Source organism: Artibeus jamaicensis, unplaced genomic scaffold, assembly GCF_021234435.1.
Source record: "Artibeus jamaicensis isolate MK-2021 breed Jamaican fruit bat unplaced genomic scaffold, CSHL_Jam_final contig_1015, whole genome shotgun sequence".
Lineage (NCBI taxonomy): Eukaryota > Metazoa > Chordata > Mammalia > Chiroptera > Phyllostomidae > Artibeus > Artibeus jamaicensis.
This window is the reverse complement of record NW_026521194.1, coordinates 16,310,760-16,334,567: the sequence shown is the minus strand read 5'-3', so window position 1 is coordinate 16,334,567 and position 23,808 is coordinate 16,310,760. Positions and strand designations below refer to the sequence as shown.

General features: G+C 43.1%; 1 protein-coding gene across 1 annotated transcript; it reads right to left on the bottom strand.

Moving 5' to 3' along the window:
• Positions 1-4,581: 4,581 nt before the first annotated feature.
• On the bottom strand, positions 4,582-23,575 carry IDH1 (isocitrate dehydrogenase (NADP(+)) 1). Its single transcript, XM_037165928.2, has 9 exons — positions 23,392-23,575; positions 19,268-19,405; positions 15,409-15,700; positions 13,014-13,119; positions 11,615-11,792; positions 10,525-10,676; positions 7,673-7,813; positions 6,798-6,960; positions 4,582-5,517 (listed from the first exon to the last, which is right to left on the bottom strand). Exons 2-9 carry the CDS (start codon positions 19,387-19,389, stop codon positions 5,427-5,429), a joined length of 1,245 nt encoding a protein of 414 aa, XP_037021823.1. The 5' UTR covers positions 19,390-19,405; positions 23,392-23,575; the 3' UTR covers positions 4,582-5,426.
• Between the last annotated feature and the right edge of the window lie 233 nt (positions 23,576-23,808).

Genomic DNA, 23,808 nt, shown 5'->3' with positions numbered 1-23,808 from the left:
ACCCAAGCTGTCTCACTTCTGGCGCTGGTACAATGCAAGCACCCAGTGTAGCTGACTTGTAAGAGAAGGACCCGCTTCTATAGGTTGTGGGTCTTATGGAGCACCGAGTCCCCAGAGAGAGTCAGGATGAGAGGACATGCTCAAGTTTATTAATTGGGTGAAATGTGCTCAAAGATATAAGAAAAAAATTTTAAAGCCTCTCATGTAAAGAATGTGATCCAGATGGAAACAACCAGATTAAAAGTTTTGGGCAAGTTCCAAGTTGCAAGTCTTCATGGAATAGTACAAGGTGTGGTCATTAATTTGTAGGAAAAAACAAGTCATCAACATGCAGGCTATCTCAAACAAGAAAAATAGAAACATGTTTGAAAACAAAAACTAATTGAGTAATCTACGAAGTGGAGTAATGGTAACCAGAAAATATGGAAAATTTTAAATAGGTAAGAGCAGCTCTAGAACATTAGAATAAAAATTCGGAGCCAAAGTTTTTAGTTTCTATCATATAGTTTAAACATTTTACTTGGGAAATTTGCAGAATCAAATTTTAGGTATCAAATTTCCTTGTAGGAAATACCTGAAAAGCTCCTGAAGTAGAAAAAAGGTAGGAGAAAAATTTTTTGACTTGAAAATAGAAAAATATGCCCTGTCTGGGTAGCTCAATTGGTTAGAGCATCGCCCCGGTATGTCAAGGTTGAGAGTTTGATCCCTGATCCAACATACAAGAAATCAACCAATGAATGTATAAATAAATGGAACAACAAATTGAGGTTTCTGTCTCTTAAAAAAATGAAAATGGTAAAAAAAGAAAGAGAAAATAGGAAAATGTGATTCAGTTAGAAAAATATCTTTTAAAAAAGATTTTATTTATTTATTTTTGGAGAGAGGGGAAGGGAGGGAGAAAGGAAGAGAAACATCAGTGTGTGGTTGCTTTTCATTTGCCCCCTACTGGGAACCTGGCCTGCAACCCAGGCAAGTGCCCTGACTGGGAATTGAACAGGCAACATTTAGTTCCCAGTATGGTGCTCAATCCACTGAGCTATACCAGCCAGGGCAGAAAAATATCTTGAAGCTTAGTTTCTGAACATATAAATAATGCACAAGGCAAAACAAAGCAAGGCCAACTAGGAAAAGGATTATTCCCATGGAGAAATCAAATGAAAGATTTAAAACCAAATACTCCTAAGAATAAAGTGTCATAGATTCATCAAGTAAGAGAAGGAAGGTCCCAAAAGCCACCTAAAGCCCCCCAAGCACCTGTACTCATAATTCTTTGTGTATAATCCTGGTAAAATTACAGGGGCATTTTACAGGGACACTTTCTCAGTTATATCTGAAAAGGTTAAAGACAATGAAAAGGCTTTGGCTGGAAGGTCAGGCAACACTGGAGAGAAAGTCTTTGAATTTGATCCAGGAAAATGGGGATCTCTGAAATTCAAAACAGATTACCTAATAAATTTTTAACCTTATTATTGTAAAATACAGTGGATACAGTAAACCATACAAAACCAAAAGTATGTTCATCTCTCCAAAGGATCAGTAACTAGTGATCCTAGCACTCTAGTAGCTTCATTTCCTTCTCAGATCTGTCATTCAATGCCAGCATTAAGTTGTTAAATAAGTCTCCAGTCTCTTATGGTGGTCTTTCAACACTTTCTGCTGAGCCACTTGGGCATCGGGGTGGGGTGGGGTGGGGGAGGTGGGTAATCTAATCTGGAAAGGCAAGGAGAAATTCATTCTATTGGTAGAAAAGAAAGACTGAGGCCTAATACACAAGATAGTATCTTTCTTTACCCAATTAACTGTTTGCAAAATACTCACGTCATAATGCTGACTGGACCCAACTTAATGGTTTCTCACTGGCTGAATGTGAGTCAATTAGAGCATCCATATACAGGACAGTAAAACCCATTGAAGCAAGCAAAACTCCTTGAATCCATACTAATGTGAATGAATAAATAAATGCAGACAGGAAAGTTGTTCTCTACAGGAGACTATAAATATGTAATATATTTAGTCCTGGCAGGTGGCTCAGCTAGTTGAAGCACTGTCCCCTACATCAAAAAGTGGTCGGTTTGATTTCCAGTCAGGATACATAACTAGGTTGTGGATTCGACCCCCAGTTGGGGCACATATAGGAGGCAACCAATTGATGTTTCTTTCTCTCTAAAAATCAATAAACATGACCTTGAGTGATGATGAAAAATGTAATACATTTAAAATGTATATAATAACTATAGAAGATATGATAGATTTTTAGTCATCAATTGATGCTAAAACTATGAATTTTGATGACAATGTATTATACAGCATCTCCCTACATGTTACTTCTGTTTGCAAAGGGGAAAACAGTGAATTCACAGTGAAATGAGGCAGCTACCACCGTAACCAACTGAGAAAAGCTGACTTCACTGGCATTGAGACAAACTATCACTAGGTTCTTTCATCTCCCCAATACTATACACTGAGGAGGACACTGTATCACTTCAGATAAGCATTTCTGCCCAAAACGCAGAACTTGAAATCTAATTGCAAGGAAACATCAGACAAACTTGGAGTTGAAGGACTTTCTACAAAATAACTAGCCTGTACCCTTCAAACATGTCAACGTCTGACTCCAGTAAGACAAAGAAAGACTTGGGGACTGTCTCAGACAAAATGAGACTTAAGGGAAATGACAACTACATGCAATGTACGATCCTGGGTTGGATCTTGGAGGTGAAACTGTAAAGGAGATGATTGGAGTAGTCATTGTAGTCTCAGTTAAATTTCCTTACTTTGATCATGGTATTAGTTACATAAAAGAATGGATTATTTAGGGTAAAAGGCACAATGTCTTCAAATTATTTTAAAGTGGTTCAGGGAAAAAAGGCTGCATGTGTGTGTGAAGAGAGGACAGAAAATGATACAACAAATGATGTAAATGTCAAGAATTTATAAAGAATTTCTTCATATTATTTTTACAATTTTCCTGCAAATTTGAAATATCCAAATTAAATGTTAGACTATGCTACAATGTTTGCAAAATCCACCTCTTTGAGTCTGAGATACCATCCAAATTCAGTTGTTCAAGTTTCTTGTTCCAGAAGAATTAGCAATTTGGATGCTGCATTCTCCCTAATATTAAAGATAGGGACTATGAAATAAAACCTCTAACAGAGAGGTGATAAAAGTCCAATTTTTAAATCAGTACTTATATAGCCTTCCTTAATATTTTTATATTAGCTTCTAATACGAAGCTAATATAATAGCTTCCTTTTTAATAGGAAGAGACAAGACCTTTATTTTGGGGAAAATTTTTGTTACACAAAGATTCAAATTGAGAATGGGAAATCATTTCTCAGGAGCATCTCAGGAAGACTGTATATATCAGGCAAGAATACGGGGTAGCTGTGATTCTAACTGTGAAGTTTAAATTTGAAGTATTTTGTTAAAAATTCCACTTAAAGAACAGTGCTTGCAGTTTAGGTAATCTTAAAGTCTAGACATCTCTGCCTCTCCGCCTGTCCCAGGACCCCTCTCCTCAGGATCATGCTACGCTGTAGTCACTTTCTGGGTCAACAATCCTGATCCTGATGCTGTTACAAAATAAACCATTAGTCTCTGAATGCATTGGTCAGCAGCAGCTCCTGTGCTGATTATTTTACAACACTGGTTGTTGGACAAACGCTGAATCTCATACTGGAGCAGGGCTTTTGCTGCCACAAAAATGCATCTGATTGGCTCCCAGGATATTTGTGAGTGATAAAGGGCCTACTTAAGATCATCCAATCCAATGCCGTCATTTTACTCCATGTGAAGCTTGCTTCTTCCATTTAAGCCTGAAAGCATGCAGGTATAGTGTAAAGAGCCCTTGCACAGCTATAAGGGTCCCTGGGTTCTAGACCAAAACAGTCGCTGATGTACTGAGTAACTTGCTCAGACCTCCTCTCAAGGCCTGTTTGCTTCCCCTTAATCAGTACCTTGATGCTGCCGGGTGGTGGACCAGCTGTTCTCCAGGTGTGCAGCTGGAAACCTGAGTTGTCCCCTTTCCTGAATCCCCACATCACTTGGGATGCACCAATCCCCATTAATTCAACTTTCTTTGCTGAGGACCATTCTCTCCATCCTCAGTGTCACTGGGAGTTCAGTTCAGATCTTCATGATTTCCTGCCTGAATTACTACAATAGCTGCCTGCCTGGTCTTCCTTACTCGACTGTGCCCACCACTCCTGTCTCCCTCCCTCCACTGCTATTCATTCTTCATAACAGCTGTCCACTGCTATTTCTTAAAATGAAAATATGATCATGCCCCTCCCTTCTTAAGCCTTCATGGGCTCCCTATTAACTTACATAAAACACCTCAAGTCCTTAGCATGCACCCAGACTCAATTCCCTAATATTCCACAGTTGCCCATTTTGTTCTATCTTTGGTCTCCTTTCTTTTTCACTGTTGGATCCACATCTTACTATTTAGTCACCCATTTTCCCCACAGTAAACTCTCTGAGAGCTGAGATTTTTCAAAATCAAATTCCTACGGCTGGAACCTGGCATGGTGCCTGGCAACCAATGTACATACGCTGCAGAAATAAAGCTCGGATTAGTCATTAGTACTTAATTTTAATTACAGTGAATAGTTTCAAGGAAGAACAGACTAGAATAGTGTTTACAATCAACTTCTGAAAAATCACATTTATATAAAGGAAGTAAAACAGGCCAGAAGTCCCAAAAAGGTGCAGCTTGTATTATTGCACTTGAATAAAACATGCTGTCCAGGATATGATACTACTTAGGCCACGTCGGAAGACCAGCAGGGGAGGACAAACAGAGGACAAACCCGCAGGTAGTATTTATTCTGGACTCCAAACTCTCCAGTGGCCTCAAAAATATCTGACATTTCGAAACGTTCAGTTAGAGCTCTTGACACAAACGACAGCTGCGTCTCCGACGTGTTTTAGTTGTCCCCATGCTCTTCGTTCCAATTCTTGTGCAAGTTCAAGGTGCACCTGTACCTCACACGGTGGGACACCTGTCGCACCCACAGCACCCAGGGCCCAGGCCGTGGCAAGTGGGGAAGGAAGTGAATTCTACTTTACGCACTTTCAGGGACCAAAACCCTGGCTGTAGTTTACCTTTCAAGCACTCTTCATTTTGGTCATTTAGATCGGAACATGAGAAAAATTGTCCGTGACTATGAATCAGCACTGAAGTAACTCCTAAGCTACTAGTACAAAATGAAATTTAAATTTAAAAAGTCCCTGGCCGCATTTTTGAGGTGTCATACGTGTACGTACAAGACAAAGGCTGTAAACTTATAGAAAAGATAAACTCTGACTTCCAAACAATTACAAAATTGATTTCGTCCTTCCCTTGAGTGTTATACAGAAAAATGTAAACCCGTGGACCTAGTTACCAAAAAACACTTGTCCCTGTAAGCCGAGGAATGACCTTAAAGTTTGGCCTGAGCTAGTTTTATCTTCAAATTTTCTCCGAGTTTGTCCATGAACTCGAATGTATTCAAGTAGTCAGAACGCTGCACGCTGACAGAGGAAGAGAAAGGAAGACAGTTAGTTCGCTCTGATTTGTAGAAGGCAGGAAAAATGTCCTAGAAGTGCTGCCCAAAGTAGCAGCCTATTTACTTCTAGAAGAAAACGAATTCATGTTAACCAGCTACTGGTCTGGGGCTGAGGACTGTGCTCAGGTTCAAGGGGCTGACCCAAGCTACAGGCAGCTGCAGTCTGGACCACACACATACACACTCATGGCAGGGTCCTGCCACGCCACCCCGCTTCTCACTCCTCCTTCTTACAAAGAGACAAAACCTATGCTGGGTATGCCGTGCTTTTACCCACATCCACACAAGCTGTCACATGTCCTTGACATTTTTTTAAGTGCTCTTATTTCTACCAGTGTTTCACTTAAAAACAAAAAGACAATGGACTAGCTAACATAATCCTGCTGGTAGGTGCCTATTCAAATAGGCTACAAAGGCACCATACCACTAAGGACACTATTTTTTGCTGGAAGATTAAGATCAGAAAAATGCAGTGATTTAGAACATCCTGGGGTATACTGACCCTAACTGAGATCTGCAAAGACGCACAGTGGGGACACAGGATTGGTGTTAAACTTTAGTGGTGTTTCTGCAGGTGAGTAAGAGTAAACAACTGACTTTGAGGACGGAATCTCTGTTTTGCAACTCATCCAGCTGGGATATGGTTTACCATGTCCTTGGAAATACCCTGGGCACTGAGTGCAGCTCCTTAACTATCTGACTGCTGGCTAGATACTTAAGGCAGGGACTATGACCGACTTGGCATCTCACACCTGTGCTGCTTACTTTTCTTATCTGTAAACTGAAAAAAATAGAGGAGTGGAATAAAACAGCCTTGGGGGCCCGTTTGCTTCTGTCTATAATTTTCTTGTTAAATTAAATGGAACCCTGTCACCCAATGACTGTCCACTGGATCAGAGGTCAGCAGGCTACACAATCTGGCCCATGGACCCAGTCCAGGCTGCAGCCTAGTCTGGTACACAGTTTGACCGAAATGCTGCCACACCCACCGGCTAGAAGCTAATCATCTACAACAGCTTTCATGCCACGGAGACAAAGTCCAACGCCTGCTTAGTTTTGAAAAGGCTGTATATTACACAGAGCCTGAAGTGTTTATTTTTTGACGATTTATAGATCGTGTCTGCTGCTGACCCCTGACCTAGATGATGAATAACAATTCATATATTTCCAAAAAGCACTGATGTTTTGAGCCCAGTGAGGTTAAGTGGTAATTTGACCACAGAACTCACAGCCTCTTATACTTACTTGGGTAAACCTTTAATACAAGCAGCCAAGTCCTTGGTCATGAAGCCAGCCTCAATGGTCTCAATGCAGACTTCTTCCAAAGCCTTTGCAAAGAAGCCGAGCTCTTTGTTGTTATCAAGCTTCGCTCTGTGGGCTAACCCTCTGGTCCAGGCAAAAATGGAAGCTGAAAGAGAGAGGCGTGGGGGATGGAAAAAACAAGCACACACACTTCAATCATACCAGCGAGACATATTCCCAAATGTTCCCCCCAAATAGAAGATTTTTTATTTAGGTGACTGACTTCATTAGATACTATCTACATGCCCTCTAAATTTTAGGAGAGTTGGAAATATTTTACTGAACAGTAAAACTTTCAAAAATCTGCATTTTTGTAGAAGGAATGTTTTGGGTTTTGTTACAGCTTTAAGGAAGCACATTTTCATGGTGTGGAAGCTCTCGAAGCTTAAGACATTTACTAATCTGCAAAACATCGCAACTTTTCTGTCGCTTGTCTATATTGGTCTCCTCTCCTCTTTTCAGCCTGTAATCTCTCTTTAATGTGCTACCCTTGAGGCCAGGTTAGAAGGATCTATTCGTGTGGCTTTTAGATTCTTAGCAGTATGTGACATTTCACTACACCAAAGGAAAAGGAAAACGCCTGTCGTTACCAATCTTTTCTGTAATGGGTATTGTCCCAACTCAATGGAAAAGCATATATTGCAAATATATTTTAAGAGCTCTTATTAGTGGAAACAGCTCTTATAAGTGGAACAAAGCAGCTGTTTGCTGGTAATTTTACATAGAAAGCATATGGTAGCCAAAGGAACATACCTGAGTCCTTTTTTGAGGACTCCACTCTGACTGGAAATCAGTGTAGCAGCTAAACACTATCTTACCAATGGGATTGGTAGACGTCTCCTGTCCCTTCTGGTACATGCGGTAGTGACGTGTTACAGTCCCATGGGCAGCCTCTGCTTCTACTGTCTTGCCATCTGGACAAACCAGCACGCTGGTCATCATGCCAAGAGAGCCATAACCTGTTAAGTGGCAGAGCAGGAAGTATTGGCTTCAACTGCATGAATGACTTCATCTTCACAGGTCCCGGCGAACAAAGCCAACATCAGTAACCCTTCTGCCCCGTGGAAAGCAGGGTCCCTGCTCCAGAGCTGAGAGAAGAGGCACCTGCTCCCTGAGCGGGGGCTCAGGGTCTGATGCCTGCACCCTACCCTCGTTCTGTGGCTTTCTATCTACTGTGGCTCATGTTCCTTACCTATAACATGGGGATAACAAAACACTCACTTAATTGGCTGCTTGTGAGAATTCAATGAATACACATATGTTCATGAGTAAACACGTGAAGGTCATTTGTTCCTTAGAAGAGCACCTACCCCAGAATAAGAGCTCAGTACGTTACGGTCATTCTTATGCACAGATGCTTTATTGTTCTGGGAAAATAAAGATTAATGACTTGTCTTCTGCCATCACGGTGCTCACAGACTCACTGGGCTGGTGAGAGGAGGCAGGTTAAAGACAGGACAGGATGGATCTAAGGACATCCCACTGGCCCTTACTCTCTTCAGCAGCCCCACCAAAATAAGGCTATTCTAGTGGTTTTCGGGAACGGGATTACAACTGGTGAGTCCACGCAGTCAATTTTTCCTCTTTTATTACTCTTTTACACTTGATTTTAAAAAACACATTTCTCCATTTTTGCTATCTTTCCAAAGCACCTGTGGAGTTCATGCAAATTTCTAATAGTCTGAGGGTAAGTAAGTAAATGTAAACAATTTTTTAAACTAGTCTTTGATACAGTTAGAAATTTCTGTGTGGAGTTACTCGTTCCTTTCATATCGTTGTGTTGGTATGAGGCTTCAGTTAACTCTCAAGTATTTATTGATAGAAGTGTAGGACATATCACTCTCCATGGTGAGTCTGTCCATCTATTAATGCTAGGGGACACTAGTTGGTACCACTGTCAAAACGGAAGACCTAAGTGAAATGTCTGGAGTGAGTCCAAAGTAGTTCTTGCCTCTAGAGAAGAATAACGCAAGGCCAGCCCAGCTGCCTTTTAATCTGTTCAGCTGCCTCGAGGTCACATGTGTCTACAGGCTCTGCCCAGGCAGCCTTGGCTCCGGGTACCTTATCAGTGTGCCGTTGGACACTGCCCTTCACAACTCCTATTTCAAAGTCCCTTGAACCTCTACAACTTGACATCTACATGTGCATTTGAAATATTGCTCCCCATGTTCTCTTCTTGTTGCCATGAGGACATTTAGAAATGATGGAATGACTCAGGTCTCTTGTTAAGAACTCTGAGTACAAGGACATATGCACCATGGAGTCATTACAAAGCAACCCCCCTTCCTCTACTGCGTGTTTGGATTTAGAGCAATCAGAGAGCAAAGAGCTGTGGAATTCATTCATCTGACATAAAAATAAAAGTGATCTTTAACTGGGTTGACCTACTGATTTTAAAACTGGTAAGAGGTGCTTAACTTTTTCATGAGAGAAAAAATGTAGTACTTCCTGGGAAAAGCAAACATAATTAAAGTTGACACAAACATCTATCAGGGGAGTTTCAAGTTGATGCAGCTGCCATGGTAACTGAAATTGAAAGGCAACTTGCTGCTGCGATCAGGGAAGGAGAGTACCTATTGACTACACAGGACGGGCTGGGGTTTCTGAAGTTCGAGAACAGCCCCAGGCTTCTTTGCTCAACTCCTCTCTGTTTAAAGCTGAGCAGTAAGCACATGGTTTTACATGGTACCGAAACAGCCTTCAGGGCTGGCAGGAGGGGCAGGAGTGCTACCTGTTGCCACATGAATGAGCTCTTGGGTCTCTTCAACCTTTTGTTTGGCTTCTGTGCTAGCTGACGCCCATCAACTGTCAAGCTGTGAGGAATCCTGTCTAGTGTCTGTTTCCCATCTAGTGGTCTGTCTGTCCATGCATCCCCTGTAGGAGGTGTCAATGTACCAAGATAATGGTTGTCCAAGCTCGGTCTAGTGCAGTGAACAGGGAAGGGTTCCGGGTAAGAAGTTTGAAGACCTGGATTTTCTCACTGGATGTGTTCCTCTATAATTACTGCCCCTATGGCCTCGGTTTATTTGTGAAAAGAGGAGGAGAAAGAGAAGAATAAAGAAGTGGAAGAAATAAAAAGGGAGGGAGGGAAATAAAAAAATAAGAAAGAGAGAGAAAGCAGTTGGACTCGGTAAATGATTTCAAAATTTCTAGCTTCCTGCTTCATGAATATCAAGGCTATGTTATTAGGGGAATAAACATCTAGAATTTTTTTTTAAGAGAGCCCCCTTGGTTATTAGCCCAGGCCCCTCCCTTTACCCTTTTCTTGTCAAATAACCTAGTATTTCACATTCTTGGGGGGAATAAAGGCAGGGAAAAGGAGTGATGTTCAGACCAGGCAGCTGGACTCTCTGTTGGAGGTACTGAAACTTCAGGTGGAAAAAAAGGTTGAGAGATAAACTTTGTTAACACATCCAAGGCTGGAGCTGAGAGTCCGAACCCACAGAGTTACCCCCTGCACGACCCTGAGGAGCAGCTTCCCCAGCCAGAGCTTAACTGCCTCATCTGTCAGCTGAGAAGATGGACCTGGAGCCTCCTCGCAGCACCAACATCACATGGTTTTCACAAGCAAAGGGCTACAGAATCCTCCTTCCTGAACCGGAAAACCACGGTGGCACCACCCACCTTCTGCAGAACAAGCTCCACCTCCCTTGGTCCTCCGGCTCCTTACCTTGGGCCACGGAGTCTGACTGGACGTCGCCGTCGTAGTTTTTACAGGCCCAGATGAAGCCTCCCTCTGACTTCATAGCTTGGGCCACCATGTCATCAATGAGCCTATGCTCATACCAGATCTTCTGGGCTTCAAACTTGGACTTGTACTGCCTGAGAAAGAAGAAAGAATAACAACAAAAAGATGAAAATTGGCTTTGTTGGGGACATCATATGCTTTTCCAAAGAGGGGATGGAAGGGTGGGGCGGAAGCAGCACGTTTAGTAGGAGCGGCACAAACTTGGGAACCTGATCCATGGGTTCAACTCCCCGTCCAATCACTTTCTAGCTGTGACATCCCAATTTCCCCTTTGTAAGGGTGATTCTACCCAGTCTGGAGATGTGAGAATTAAGTGAGGCAGTAGTTTCCCAAGTCCTACTTTACCAGTTTTCAAAATACTACTGAGCAGCTTCTTGAGATCCAGCTTACGTTAAGAATGTAGTAAGGGGGGGAAAAGACTATTCTGCTTGATATCATTCAGAGAACTAGGGCAGCTTCCTGGCTTCAGACAGATGGGCAGAGGGAAGAGGAATTAAAATGCCTCATGAAAGAGACAGAAATCTATACCCTGGCCTGAACACTCGAACCCAGAAGGGAGCTATGCTATCTTAAAATTTAACGCATGCTCACGTGTTGTTAATCTAAAGTCGTTATAAATGTAGATTTTGGTTCCAGAAAGGACATTAGAGCAGAGTTTTAAATCACAACAATGGGTTTTAGGAAGAATGGAAATAGGCCCAACTCAGAAACTCATTCATACACTTGGAAAATTAGAGCCTTCTATCACTAACAGGGTAATTTCTTCAAATAATACATAATTCTGGCTCTGAAAAAAGAAAAACGTGAGAGTCTTAGTGGGGAACACATTTACCTTTGAAAAGCAACTTAGAGTGATTTTGTTTCACTTTTTTAAAATCTATTTTGTTCTTGTCTTTAAGGAACAGAGATGGTTTTCACTCAATTTGTCCCATAATCAAAAGGCTAAGGGTACAAATTCTATATTATAAATGCCAGCTTGAAGAAAAAGAAGAAAAAAACCCTATATAGTTACTTGTCATATATCTCCTGAAAGATGTCTTTAAAACGCCCATCATATTTCTTCAGAATAGTGTTTTTGGTGCTCAGATACAAAGGCCAACTTTTAGACAGAGCCATCTGGAAAGAGCTGTGTGCAAAATCTTGGATTGACTTGTCTTCATTGTACATCCCCATGGCAACACCACCACCCTCTGCAGGGACACCAGCAAGAGAGAGAGAGAGAGAGGAAAAAAGAAAGGTAAATGGGGTATAGTTGTAATGAGTTCAAACCCATCCACTGCCACGAAGCCACCCCATTCTCAGCTCCCATGGGTAAGCCCAGGCTTCAGAAAGTCCCAGCCAGGCCTCCAACTTGAACATTCCATGAGTCTCTGCAGCACATTAACAGGAGGGGGGTCAGTCCCAGATGAGGGCATCCTAACTTGGGTTGAGAGGGCATTCAACCGACAGGAGAAAAATACGGTTTTTAGGATCCTGAAGATACTGAAATAGCAAACACTACTGATATAAACTAGAAATACACTCAAGAAAGGGTGAGTACAGTAATTCTGAAACTGTCTTGTCATACTTTTAAACTTTCAAATATGTATTTTAAACTCTAAGTGTGCACTCAATCCTCAGCCAGAGAATGAAAGTTTTCCCGGTTCCCTGGAGGATCCTGAATGGCCACTCTGTCATCAGTAGAAAAAGTTATGCTACATGTAATCAATCACTGGTGTTTCACAACTCTTGCTGGCTGACCTCTGCTAGTACTGAAAGACAGGGCTCGAATCCATGCCAATGCCCAGGGCCAACTGCTGCTTAGAATGCGAAAGGTGCTGGAACCCGCAGAGTTAGGTTCCATTTATATATTATTTAGAAGAGTCAAGGAAAACAAAGCTAGGTAATGTTTGTTTGTTTGTGTGAGTGCTGTTCTACTTCGATAGTAGAAAAAGAGGGTCCTCTGTTCTCAGTGGAATTTGCTATAACAGACCTTTCAAAGCAGCAGGATGATGGGTAAGAATATTTCAGCAAATGTATATAACACAACCATTTTTATAAATTTAAACTCTATTAGAGCAAAGAGAAGGATTATGTGACAAGGGATTTGGAGTGACGAATATTTAATTTACATTATTTGTACACAGCAGATCCCTGCCAACCTTCCCCTTGTATTGTAAGAGGAATGCCTAATTATCAACTTGTCTTTGCCTTACATGCATTTCCAATTAAGTGGCTAATCTGTTCTGTGCCTTTATTCATGCCAGGGAAACCCGGAAACCAATTATTTTTTTTAATTTAGATTTTAGCTGTAGTAACGTTATAGATTCAGGTTGTACTTTTAGACAGCCACACAACTAACTAACTTTAAACAACCAGAATAACTGTCCAAATATCTATAAAAATGATCATGATGAACTCTAATTACATACCTTCAAAGTTATGTATCAGGTATGTCTTGTTTTGGGATCCATCACTTGGTGTGTAGGTTATCTCTACTTTCCCAGGCCCAGGAACAACAAAATCAGTTGCTCTGTACTGTGTAGATGAGAGGGAAAGGTATTACAAAACCAACAACTATTCTAACAGGTACTACAAAGAATGGGGAAAGAATTATAGAGCAGAGCTGGAAGACACCTAGACAAACAGGAAAGTGTAGACTGACCTTCTTTTATTTTAGAGACAGGGACAAAGAGGTCCAGAAGGTTCCTGAAACTAATGAGTGGCAGGGCAGTGCAGGTGAAAAATCAATGTTAACTGGGTGCCTACCAAGCACAGAGGTTTTCTGAGCTGTGACACGGAGAGGAGAAAGAATTAACAAAGCACTTTCCCTTAGGAAGCTTACAACATAAGACAGACATACGAAAGTGAAAAGCAAAGAACGAGCTCTCAAACATCAAAGTGGGCATGAACGATGCTGGGACGATGCCAGAGGAAGAGAAGCCACATGACATGGAGGTCAGGGAAGTCTTCCTATAGGGAGGCGATGATGCACTGGTTGTAGTACTGAAGATGATGAAGAAAGAGCAAATGCCTTGTCCTCGCTATAGGGCAGATGCTCTGAGCGATCAACTAGTCTCATCTTACTGTCTCATTTGATTCTTACAACAGTCTTACAAGGAAGGAACTGGGATGTTGTGGAAACAAGGCATCTATCTAGGGTCCGAAGGCTTAAGAGCTGGCCCTTAGACCTTCAGAGCTTAGTCTGTTCATAGTTATCATCACTACTACTGCCCAGCCCAGAACTTGTCTCTAGGAATCCATTCTGGAAGCAGCTGTGACAGGTAGATGACCCCTGGGAAAGGGCCCTCTGAGAAGGGCCATCTCTCTCACGGGTGTGAAGCTACTCCAGCGGAAAACTGTGCCCAGCCTGCACTGGGCATCTGTTAAATCTCTGCTGCATTGTACCTTCTTACTGACTCAGCGAAGACTACTTTCGGTCAGGGAGCAGCAGATGGCGGCCATGCCTTTGGTTGTTTGGGTGTAGCGGTACTAACGACAGCTGGTAACAGAGCTGCCAGGTAATAAAGGTTCAGTGTCTGTTCTACGCAGAACACTTCTGACATTCCAAGCCCTTTATCATGGTCGTCTATTTTCAGTCCTCGAAAGGAAGAAATCGAGGCACTGCAGCAATCTACATGCTTTGCGGACATTTATGCACATTCCAACAATCAGGGAACCAACTGGAGGCTTGAAATTTTCAATCTGGACTTTAATAAATAGAAGGATCGTTCTTCCAGATGATTGGTGCCAAAACAGTCATTTTTTAAAAAAAGGACAAGAATGACATTGCTGAACTCCTAAGAACTCATGAGTGGGGTTCCCAGAATTAGGATGCTTGCAGGACTCCCATCCACACTTCCTGTCCTGGGCCTCTGGGAGGTACCAGGGAAGGGACCGGCCAGGATGAAGGGACAGTTTGAGCCACAGGACAGAGCACAGGGAATGACCCCTCAAGGACTGCCCAGTGACCTCCGTCCCCAGGAACAGTGGGTGGTCTGCCCTGGCCTGCTTGTTTTTAAGGACAGCTACATTGAAGCCTCTGGATTTCAGAATTAGGGACTCTTGTTCTTCGGGGTCTTTCAAGACATAAGGTGCTTTCTATGAAAGTCCGAACGCCTCAGTTTCAACAAGGAATTTTGATTTTGTCTAGTTGGCTGGTTTTCTGTTTCATCTGGCAATCAGCCTACTTGTACAGAAATACAGAAACTAAACTTTCTTTTCCAACTAGGAAAGGACAGTTTTAAAGTGGCCGCTTTCAACTACTGAGTCAGTTATTCCTTTTCTGTATGATCACATTTCATATAATCTATGTGGTTGTCAACCCTGCCTGTACATTGGGATCACGTGGGGAGCTTTGAAATGCCCGAATCCCACGGAATTCAGATTGAGTTGGTGTAGGGTGGGTTTCAGGCATTGGAATTAAAACAAAGAAACACATTACAAAAAAAAAAAGCAAAATAAAACAAACACCAAAAAAAAAAAGTATAAAGATTTTTAGAATCTTTTAGAACCAGGGTCAACAACTACTGATTTGGTTGAACCACAGGAAATTATCCATAAAAAAAATGTTAATAGTATGTGTTTTAACATAATAAAAAGTTAAAAGGCAAAAATACTTATGTTGAGACGGGTGCTTCTCTGTGAGTCTTTCTGTATTTACGTCTGTTTAACTGTGTAAATATACAGATATACGCATTTCTCAGTTGTGCACTTTATTTAACGGAAGTAGTCACCAGAAGAGAAGAGCCCAACACACACAATCACAACTGCTGGGCAACCAAAGGTGTGAACAGAGAATGGAAATCAAATTACTCCGTGACCTACCTGATCCCCGTAGGCGTGACGACCTATGATGATGGGTTTTACCCATCCGGTCACAAGCCGGGGGATATTTTTGCAGATAATAGCTTCCCTGAAGACAGTACCACCCAGAATATTTCGGATGGTACCATTTGGCGACTTCCACATTTGTTTCAACTTGAACTCCTCGACCCTCTTCTCATCAGGGGTGATGGTGGCACACTTGACACCAACGTTGTACTTCTTTATCGCTTCTGCGGCATCCGTGGTGACCTGGTCATTGGTGGCGTCACGATTCTCTATGCCTAAGTCATAGCTGGGAGGGAGACATCGTAAGTGGAACTTTCCAAACAAACTGATAGGCAACCAAGGGTGCTGCCTCTCTATTTATCTCTCAGTATACGGAAATCTGCCAAGTTTTTGGCTTTCACGTACCCTAGACACCGATGGTGGCTGCCAACTGAAAAAAAAGCCAGGGAGGCAGGACTGCTGGGCCCCGGCTCTGAGGCTGCCGCGGGAAGCTGTCTGGAAGGAAACTGAACAGAAACCCTCAGGCCTGGCGCCCTTGTCTGCTTTCACCGTACACAGAGAATGACAGCACCAGACAACCCGTTTGCAGACTTCCTTCCACATAACTCACACAAAAACGCAGGCCTAAACACTGCATTTTTTCTTTAGTAAATATTGGGTTCTAAAAGTAAAGGGGTTTCGGGGTTCAATTTTTTTTTTTGTATTTTGACAACTAAAGCAGTGGGAGTTACAGATGTGACATTCAGTGCCAAAAATCTAACGAACCCTTCATTCCTGCCAGTTAGTCCTATGATGAACCTTTCCCTAAGTCTTGGGTAAGTCTCTCTGTTCTGAACACAGACCTGCGGGTTATCAGGTAGGTAATGGAATCGAGCAGCAGTTTCAGGTACCCTGGAGAGCTAGCTCAGTACACACCAGCACCCAGACTGCAAGTTATCCAGCACTGAAAAGAATGTTGGTTGTTCGGAGCATCGACAACGACTGTAAATCTTTATCTAAAGTATCAAACAGTTTGTTGGAAATAGGAGAAACAAAGCAGTAATGTGACTATTTTGTCCTCCAAGTTTTAAAAGTTCTTCAGCTTACATAACTTGCTGTACTATGAAGCCTCTAGATTTCTCTTGTTACTGTTCGTGTTTCCTTAATGTCCCAGCTCATGAAGCAAATAGAAGGATGGGAATCTTAATGTCTTTCCAAATAAAAAGAATTATGGACCTTGACCTCAGATAATTCACATAAGCCTGACACAGCACTGACTCTTATCTTCTGGCAGAGAAAGTGCTGAGTATCTACAAATGTTTACTCCTCATTCAAACGGGAAGCATGCCAGCAGTTTTCATGTTCTTAGGAACCATTTGCCATGAGGAGAAACTAGCAGCAAATCCATGGATTTTCTGCTTCTTTTCTTAACATTTCTAAGAGAAAACAAAGAATAAATGACCCGGACCACTGTCTAGCCCGCAGAAAACAAACGGAACCCCGTCATGTAATCACAGCAATTTTAGAACAACCTAGTGCTTGCTTGAGCCTCCAAAAATCCCTTGGTCTGTGGCCCATGAGACTTTTTTCTAGGTCTGAGGCGGTCCTTTAAAACTCCTTATGCCTCTAGGCTGTTCTAAAGAACTCTGCCAACTCGCCTACATAAAGTTCTGAAACAGGTGAGTACTTGTAAAAATTCTTTAAGCCACTTGGATGATGCTTTTTATGCTTCATTCCCTGGATGTCTTGTTGACCCCTGCAGGTATTTGCTCCTTCTCCTGGTTGTAATATAGATATCATCAACAGCTTGACCACCGAATAATTAGAAAGGGGGTCTATTGACACCATGTACATTAAATGTCCAGCAGGGGTGTCCAACCCACAGCCAGCAGGCCACACATAGCCCAGGATGGCTGCAAATGCGGCCCAATGCAAAATCATAAATTTACTTAATATATTATGCGATTTTTTTGTGGTGACATGTCATAATGTATTTAGTGTGTGGCCCAAGACAACTGTTCTTCTTCCAGTGTGGTGCAGAGATGCCAAAGGTTGTACACCCCTGGACCACCGAAGCAAATGCAACAGGTCCTCAGGACAGACTGTTGAATAATTCTGGGTCAAGGTGAACACACCTACAATTGCCTGTAGTTTGGCTAAAATGTGACAGTCTTCAGCCATTTCCCCCTTGTAAAAATTCTGTCTCTGCTTAGTTTGAATATTCAAAAAAAGCCAGTTTATGCCCCGGCTGGTGTAGCTCAGTGGATTGAGCACGGGTCTGTGAACCAAAGGATCGAGGTTCAAATCCCAGTCAGGGCACATGCCTGGGTTGCAGGCCAGTTCCCAGAAGGAGATGCATGAGAGGCAACCATACATTGATATTTCTGTCCCTCTCTCCTTCCCTTCCCCTCTAAAGATAAGTAAATAAAATCTAAAAAAAAAAAAAGCTAGTTCATGAGAAACGCAGGAAAAAAAAATGAGAGAATTCCACAGTGACTTTCATATCTAAAGATATTTCTAAAGATGTTAAACACAGGGCAAAGGCTCAAGTCTTTAGGCCAGAAATGGTTTAAGGGAACTTCTGAAAGATTAGTGTTTTATTTAAATAACTTGAAGGGTTCTTTCTGTACAACTGTATGAAAAGAGCAAAAGGCAAGGAATAAAAAAGGGAAAAGGCCCATTATCTAAGTGCAGGGATAGAAAATCGAGCTAGAAAGGACAAAATTGTGTCAACCACATTGACCGTTTCACAGAGGACGTACCTCCACTGTTTTCCCTTCTATGAACAATATTCGTGCTACTCTTGGCCACTGATTTATTACAAATAAAACCTTTACAGGAAACAGAGGCTTGGAAAGACCTGAGAATCATATTTTTTCCTACGATATTTCTTGTCTTCTGAACAATGAGCAGAAGTTGTTCTGAATTTAAAGCAGAAGACTCATGAGCATCGATCCAGGCACTCTCCCCCAAGAGCATCAGTCACAAGAGACAGCTGTACGTATGCAAAAAGGCTCGTTATGTCCTGCAGTCGCTTGGAGTACACTTCCTGGGTTTGCAGTGTGCCCATACCATCCTCATGGAGCTGAAAAACTCCCATCACCCAATCGTGTTTTAGCAGTCGTGATGTTGCAGTGCAACGCAAATACTTACCACGGTTAGGACTGCCGACAGTGGTCAGTCCGGGTGGGCGTGCAGCTGAGGAGCCGCAGGGGGTAGAATTTGTCACCCCGAAATATATCTCTTTGGCATAGGGATTATTTTAGGCTGGTTAATTTTGAGAAACAACAGACATGGGAGAAGCTCTAAAAGCCAAGTAGGAGGAACCCCTTGCAAAATGCATTTAGATTTGTAAGGGGAGTCTCCATGTGTTAAGGGTTTCTCCCCTGGTAGACCAGGAAGAGCGGGATGACCTCATCTCCAGAATCTTGGGAAGGCAGAAGAGGAAGACTTAAACATGCCTAGCGCTTTTCCTTGTTCACAGTGCCTTTCCCATAACCTCATGTAACTGACACCCTCCCATTCCCAACAACATCTTCTTTTGTCTTTGGCTAAAGACAGTATGTAAGGTGGCGACTTCAGCCGTGTTGGAGAGTTACTACATATCAATATTATTCGAATTTTGTTTTTTTCTTTAATTTGTCTTTTATTATAGGATGTCTCAGCCCAGAGCCCAGAAGGGTAGAGGGGAAATTATTTTGCCTCCCCTACCGAGCAATACACTGTATCTCTGAGACAAGGTGTGCAGTAGGTTGTCCCACCCAGGTTTGTGTCAGTGCACTCTGTGGCGTTTACACTGCAACACAGCTGCCCAACCAGACGTTTCTCAGAATGTATCCTTGTCTTTAAGCTGCGCAGACTCTAATTCATTTACCTGTGAAGGTCCAATTCCACATAGGGAAAAATGAGCTTTTCTTTAATCAACTCCCAAATGATTCGTGTCATTTCATCTCCTTGCATCTCTACCACAGAACCGCCACGGATTTTTTGAGACATTTTGACTTCAATAAACCTTTAAAAAGCAAAAAAAGAAGAGAAGACACGCATCTGATCATTTATTCCAACACGGTACTGCCAGTCTAACGGGGTCCATCTGCCTATGCACATCAAAGCCCAATCAAAAAGGGGCAAGAGTTGGCAGCCGAGAAAGCACAGCTTTACTACTGGAGGAAGCAGCCCACATACGGAGCCACGAGTGAGCTAAAGCTCACAGACCTGGCTCCTGGAGGTGTATGGGGAAAAATCATCAGTTATAGGACAAAGGGAGGTGGGGCTGCGGTCTTTGCGACTGGCTAGTGCTAGGGTAGGGGGTCACTGGTCACTGCACCTGGCATCCATGTCAGCCATGGGATCACTGCCTCTGGTGTCCCCACTTTTCTGGGTCTGGAGCTAATACACAGCTGAGGCCTAGATATTATCTTTGGCTTATCTGAAACTCTGTCCTTGTGGTCAAAAGACTGAGGCTTTGTTCCCAAGATTGTTTAATGCGGACCAGAACCTCACTGTCCTGAGGGTTTACTAATTAAGGGAGTGGATATGCAAGGGAGAAGGAGGATCATGAATCAGTGTGCTGAGTGAGGCCGCTATGAGTCAACAGGAAAGGCAAAAGGTCAAGTTAAAGAAATAAAGTCTCTGCACAGTTACAATAGTATAAAATAAAACACAAACATCTGATGACTACTAAAAGAACAATTTATAACAGTACAACTGTATATAGAGCTAATGATAATTACATTTACTATTAAAACTGAGCACGTTCTCTCCATACAGCATTGTCACGCGTTTCACCTGTGGTTTGAGTCGGCCCTCACATCGGCCGGGAAGGATGGGAACTGTTTTCCTGTTTTACTTTGATAAAAAGAAAAGTAGCTTTCCCAAGGCCACCCAGCTGGAGCATCAGGCAGCCTGACCCTGTTACATGCCCTTAGTAAGGTGATCGTTATTTGTGTCTTATAAAAGATTATTTCCACAATATCATGGACACTTTTATTCAATTCCTCATTTTAGTGGGCCCTCAAGATGAGCAGAATGATGAGTGCTAATAGTTCCTCACTTTTAAGAGACTGTTTTGGTTACAATAATCACCTTTGAGGAGATATGACAAGTTCTTTTTGCTTATGTTTAAAGAACGTAAGTCTCAAAGTGAAAGATGAATTCCTGGTGGAACTATGTGTTCCTAGAGACGAATATTGGATACTGAGGATGTGGACCTCAATACAAAAGTGACTTCTCAGTGAATGAACTCTGCATATACAAGGCCACTGCTCAGGACCCAACAACCTTCCTGTCCTCTTCCTCAGTGACCCAATTCCCATACTGTTTCCCTGGCTGCCGATGGGGAAAGGTAAGCTATCAGTATGTAGCATATGAAAGAACTGTTCCTGGAAGAGACGTCATTTGGAGGAGTAGGGTGTGGGGTCAGCAAATACAAATCCATCTGATTCTCAAAAAGGGCAGGACAGGGGTGTACCCTTTGGAAGAAGCAAGACTATGGGGCTTAAAGGCCACACCTTATGTGTGTTCCCCCAAAAGCAGAGGAAGCCCTGAGCCTCTTGAAGGTGTCTATTTCCTTTCATCATGCTCTAACAGAAATTCTTTTCCCCCAGCAACACCACTGCAAATAAAAGCAACGCCCTTGCTTTTATTCCCCTGAATTTATAGCTGAGGACTGCAAAAGTATGGAGAACTGACTTTAAAAATTATTAGGCAAGAGGCCGGTAAACAGTATCACTTGAAAAGCTGAGCTCAAGTCATTTGGCCTTCAAACTAAAGAAGTAACCCTCAGTTTCTGTGACAAGCCAGGATGTATTTCTACCCCAGGCCCTTTTCACTTCCCAAATTTGAAATTCTAGAATGCTGCTTATTCATGTTTAGGAGGTTCCCTAGACCATTCCTGGGCAACCATCTGGAACTCCACTAGAATTAAAAAACTAAACAAACTGGTGTGGATGAGTCAATTACTTGCCGTGTGTAATTTCAAGTATAATTTATAGTACAGCTTAAAGCGTATGGTTCAGTCATGCTGATCCCACTGTCTCATCTCTTCTGGTATTTAACACAAAACAAAATAAAAAAGGCAGCAAGCTTATCTTGGTCTTAATACTGCATTTCCATGGCCACATTCCTATTTTGCATTATAAGAGTTGACTTGGCTAGCTTTCCTTGATGGCAAAGAGAATTAATAGAAGTTCACATAGCACGCCTGAATTTTCAATACTGAGTGATATTATTTTTTAGTTAATTGTTTCCTTCTCAGTTCAAGTAAGTGTTTTGTGCAGTAATCGTTCTATATTTATAGTAACTGAAACATGTCAGGTTTTCCTCACATCACTCAACTAAAATTTTACTATCTTTTAAAACTGAACAATGGGAGCTTTATGGGTTTACTACAATGTAGGAAATTATTTTATTTCTCTTAGATTTGAAACCCACGGGGTGGGCTTTAGGCCCCGCTGGGTTTACTTGTCTAACCTTGCCTTTCAGATTTTGGTCTCCACCCAAATCCCCACTTCAGAAGGAAGGGCTTTTCCACAGGCCAGTTCATTTTGTCTGAGAGCAGCCGAATTCCACCCTGCTGACACACTTGTGCAATTCCAGAAAATAAACCTGGACTAATACAGAGTAATTTAAGAAAAAAACCAAAAACCCAAAACTGCTCACTCTGTTTAATATCATTTGCATCAACTCCCTATCTTAGCCATTTGTTTTGGCTGCTTTCATGAATTAGAATTTCTGGGCCAAAAAAAAAAAAAAAGTCTCTTGCAGAGAAGACACTGGGTTGCCAAACAATAAGAAAGGAGTTGTAATTTGCTTTTGGAAATATGCCTGACTCCTTCTCTTGCAGTGCCTGCCTCCAAGATCTCCAGGACCAATTAAAAGCAGTATTGCCACACCAAAGAAAATACGGAAGGGGAGAAATTGCTAATTCTTATCAGGGTGGATCAACTTGTAATCAGTCACTCCAACTCCTCCCAGTCTTTGTAGACTCAGCTGAGTGCAGTTTATCTCCTAAAATAAACCCAAACCAAACCGGATAAAAAGACACACAAACGTCTCCAATCAGGAGGATTTAGATAGCATGGTTTATCCGGTTTAAAGTAGACTGTGGAATGAACCCAGAATGGCAAAGGGCAGTTTCAGGTCTGTGGGCAACCTTCCAAATAAAGGTTACAGGAGTACCAATAACTCTGCCTGCACACAATGGAGGGTGCGTCCCGGGTTTGTCGCCCGGTAGGTGGGCTTGGGGTTTGTACGTCCTTAGGGGACGCTGTGACCGTGAGGCTGTTGGCCAGCACACGTCCTTGCACTACGGGCGTTCCCTGGCTGTAGTGCAAGAAGATTGCAACCGCAACTGGCCTGGTTCCCCCTTCCGGGTCTCCACGCACACGCCTTCCCCTCTCCGTCGCTGGACCTTTAAACGGGTGCCGGGACCCGGCCAGGGAACGCCTTCCCCAGAACTTGAGAACACTGCTGTGGCAGGTCTCTTCTTTCCTCCCCACTCCGCCCCCACAGCATTCGGGTGCTGGAGCTCCTCCCACTCCGCGCCCCCCTGGCGGAGGCCCGGGTTGCGGGAGTTGGCGGCACACGCCCTAGTCCTCTGCTTCCACCTTCCTTTGCTTTCAGCTCTCATTGCCACACGTTTTCTTCTCCCTAAACCCGAGACTTAGTCGCTGTCTACGAATGCTCGTAGCTTCCCACTGCTAGATTTTGCACGCAGACCTCGGCTTCCATTTGTCAACGTATACAACTTTCTGCCGCCCGATTTCACCCTCCAGAGCCCAAGAGCCGGTCTTTTACACATCCAGGAACATAGCACTCCCTCCCTTCACATTTTCCTTTCCCGCGTGCAATACCCGGACTTCTTTTCCCCTTCTTTGCGACCAGAACTCGCTGCTAAGCTCCTCCCTCCACATCCAAGACCTGAGCTTTCTTCCTTTTTCCCCATTCCAAATACTGGAGTACTCAGAGCCTCCCCGAAAGACCGGGGCCCGCGGTTACCTGCAGGAGAAGGTACGCTGGCGATGCACCGGGGAGCGCCACAGCCACTCACACGATCAAATTCACAGGTGCAAATACTGGCAATCCCAGCTGGGTCCCAGTTGTTTCGGCCTGACTCAGCCTGGGCGAAACCTACAGACCAGCACCGAGGAAGGCTTTTCCTCTACGCGGCCTTTGTCCCCTCCCGGCCCTGCCCCATCAGCCCACCTCCTGGAGCCCCGCCCCCGCCCCCGCGCCAATCGTAGTGTGGTGGGCGGGGCAAGGGTTCAAGGCTTGTTTTCTGAACTTCAGGGAGCAACCTGCGGAGCATCCTTTTCAGCGCCCTGGGCGAAGAAAGCTGCTGCAGCGCCTCTGAACTCGGCTATGGCTTTTAATGGTGGAAGTACGTGAGTGCCACCTGCAGGCTGGGAAGTAGAG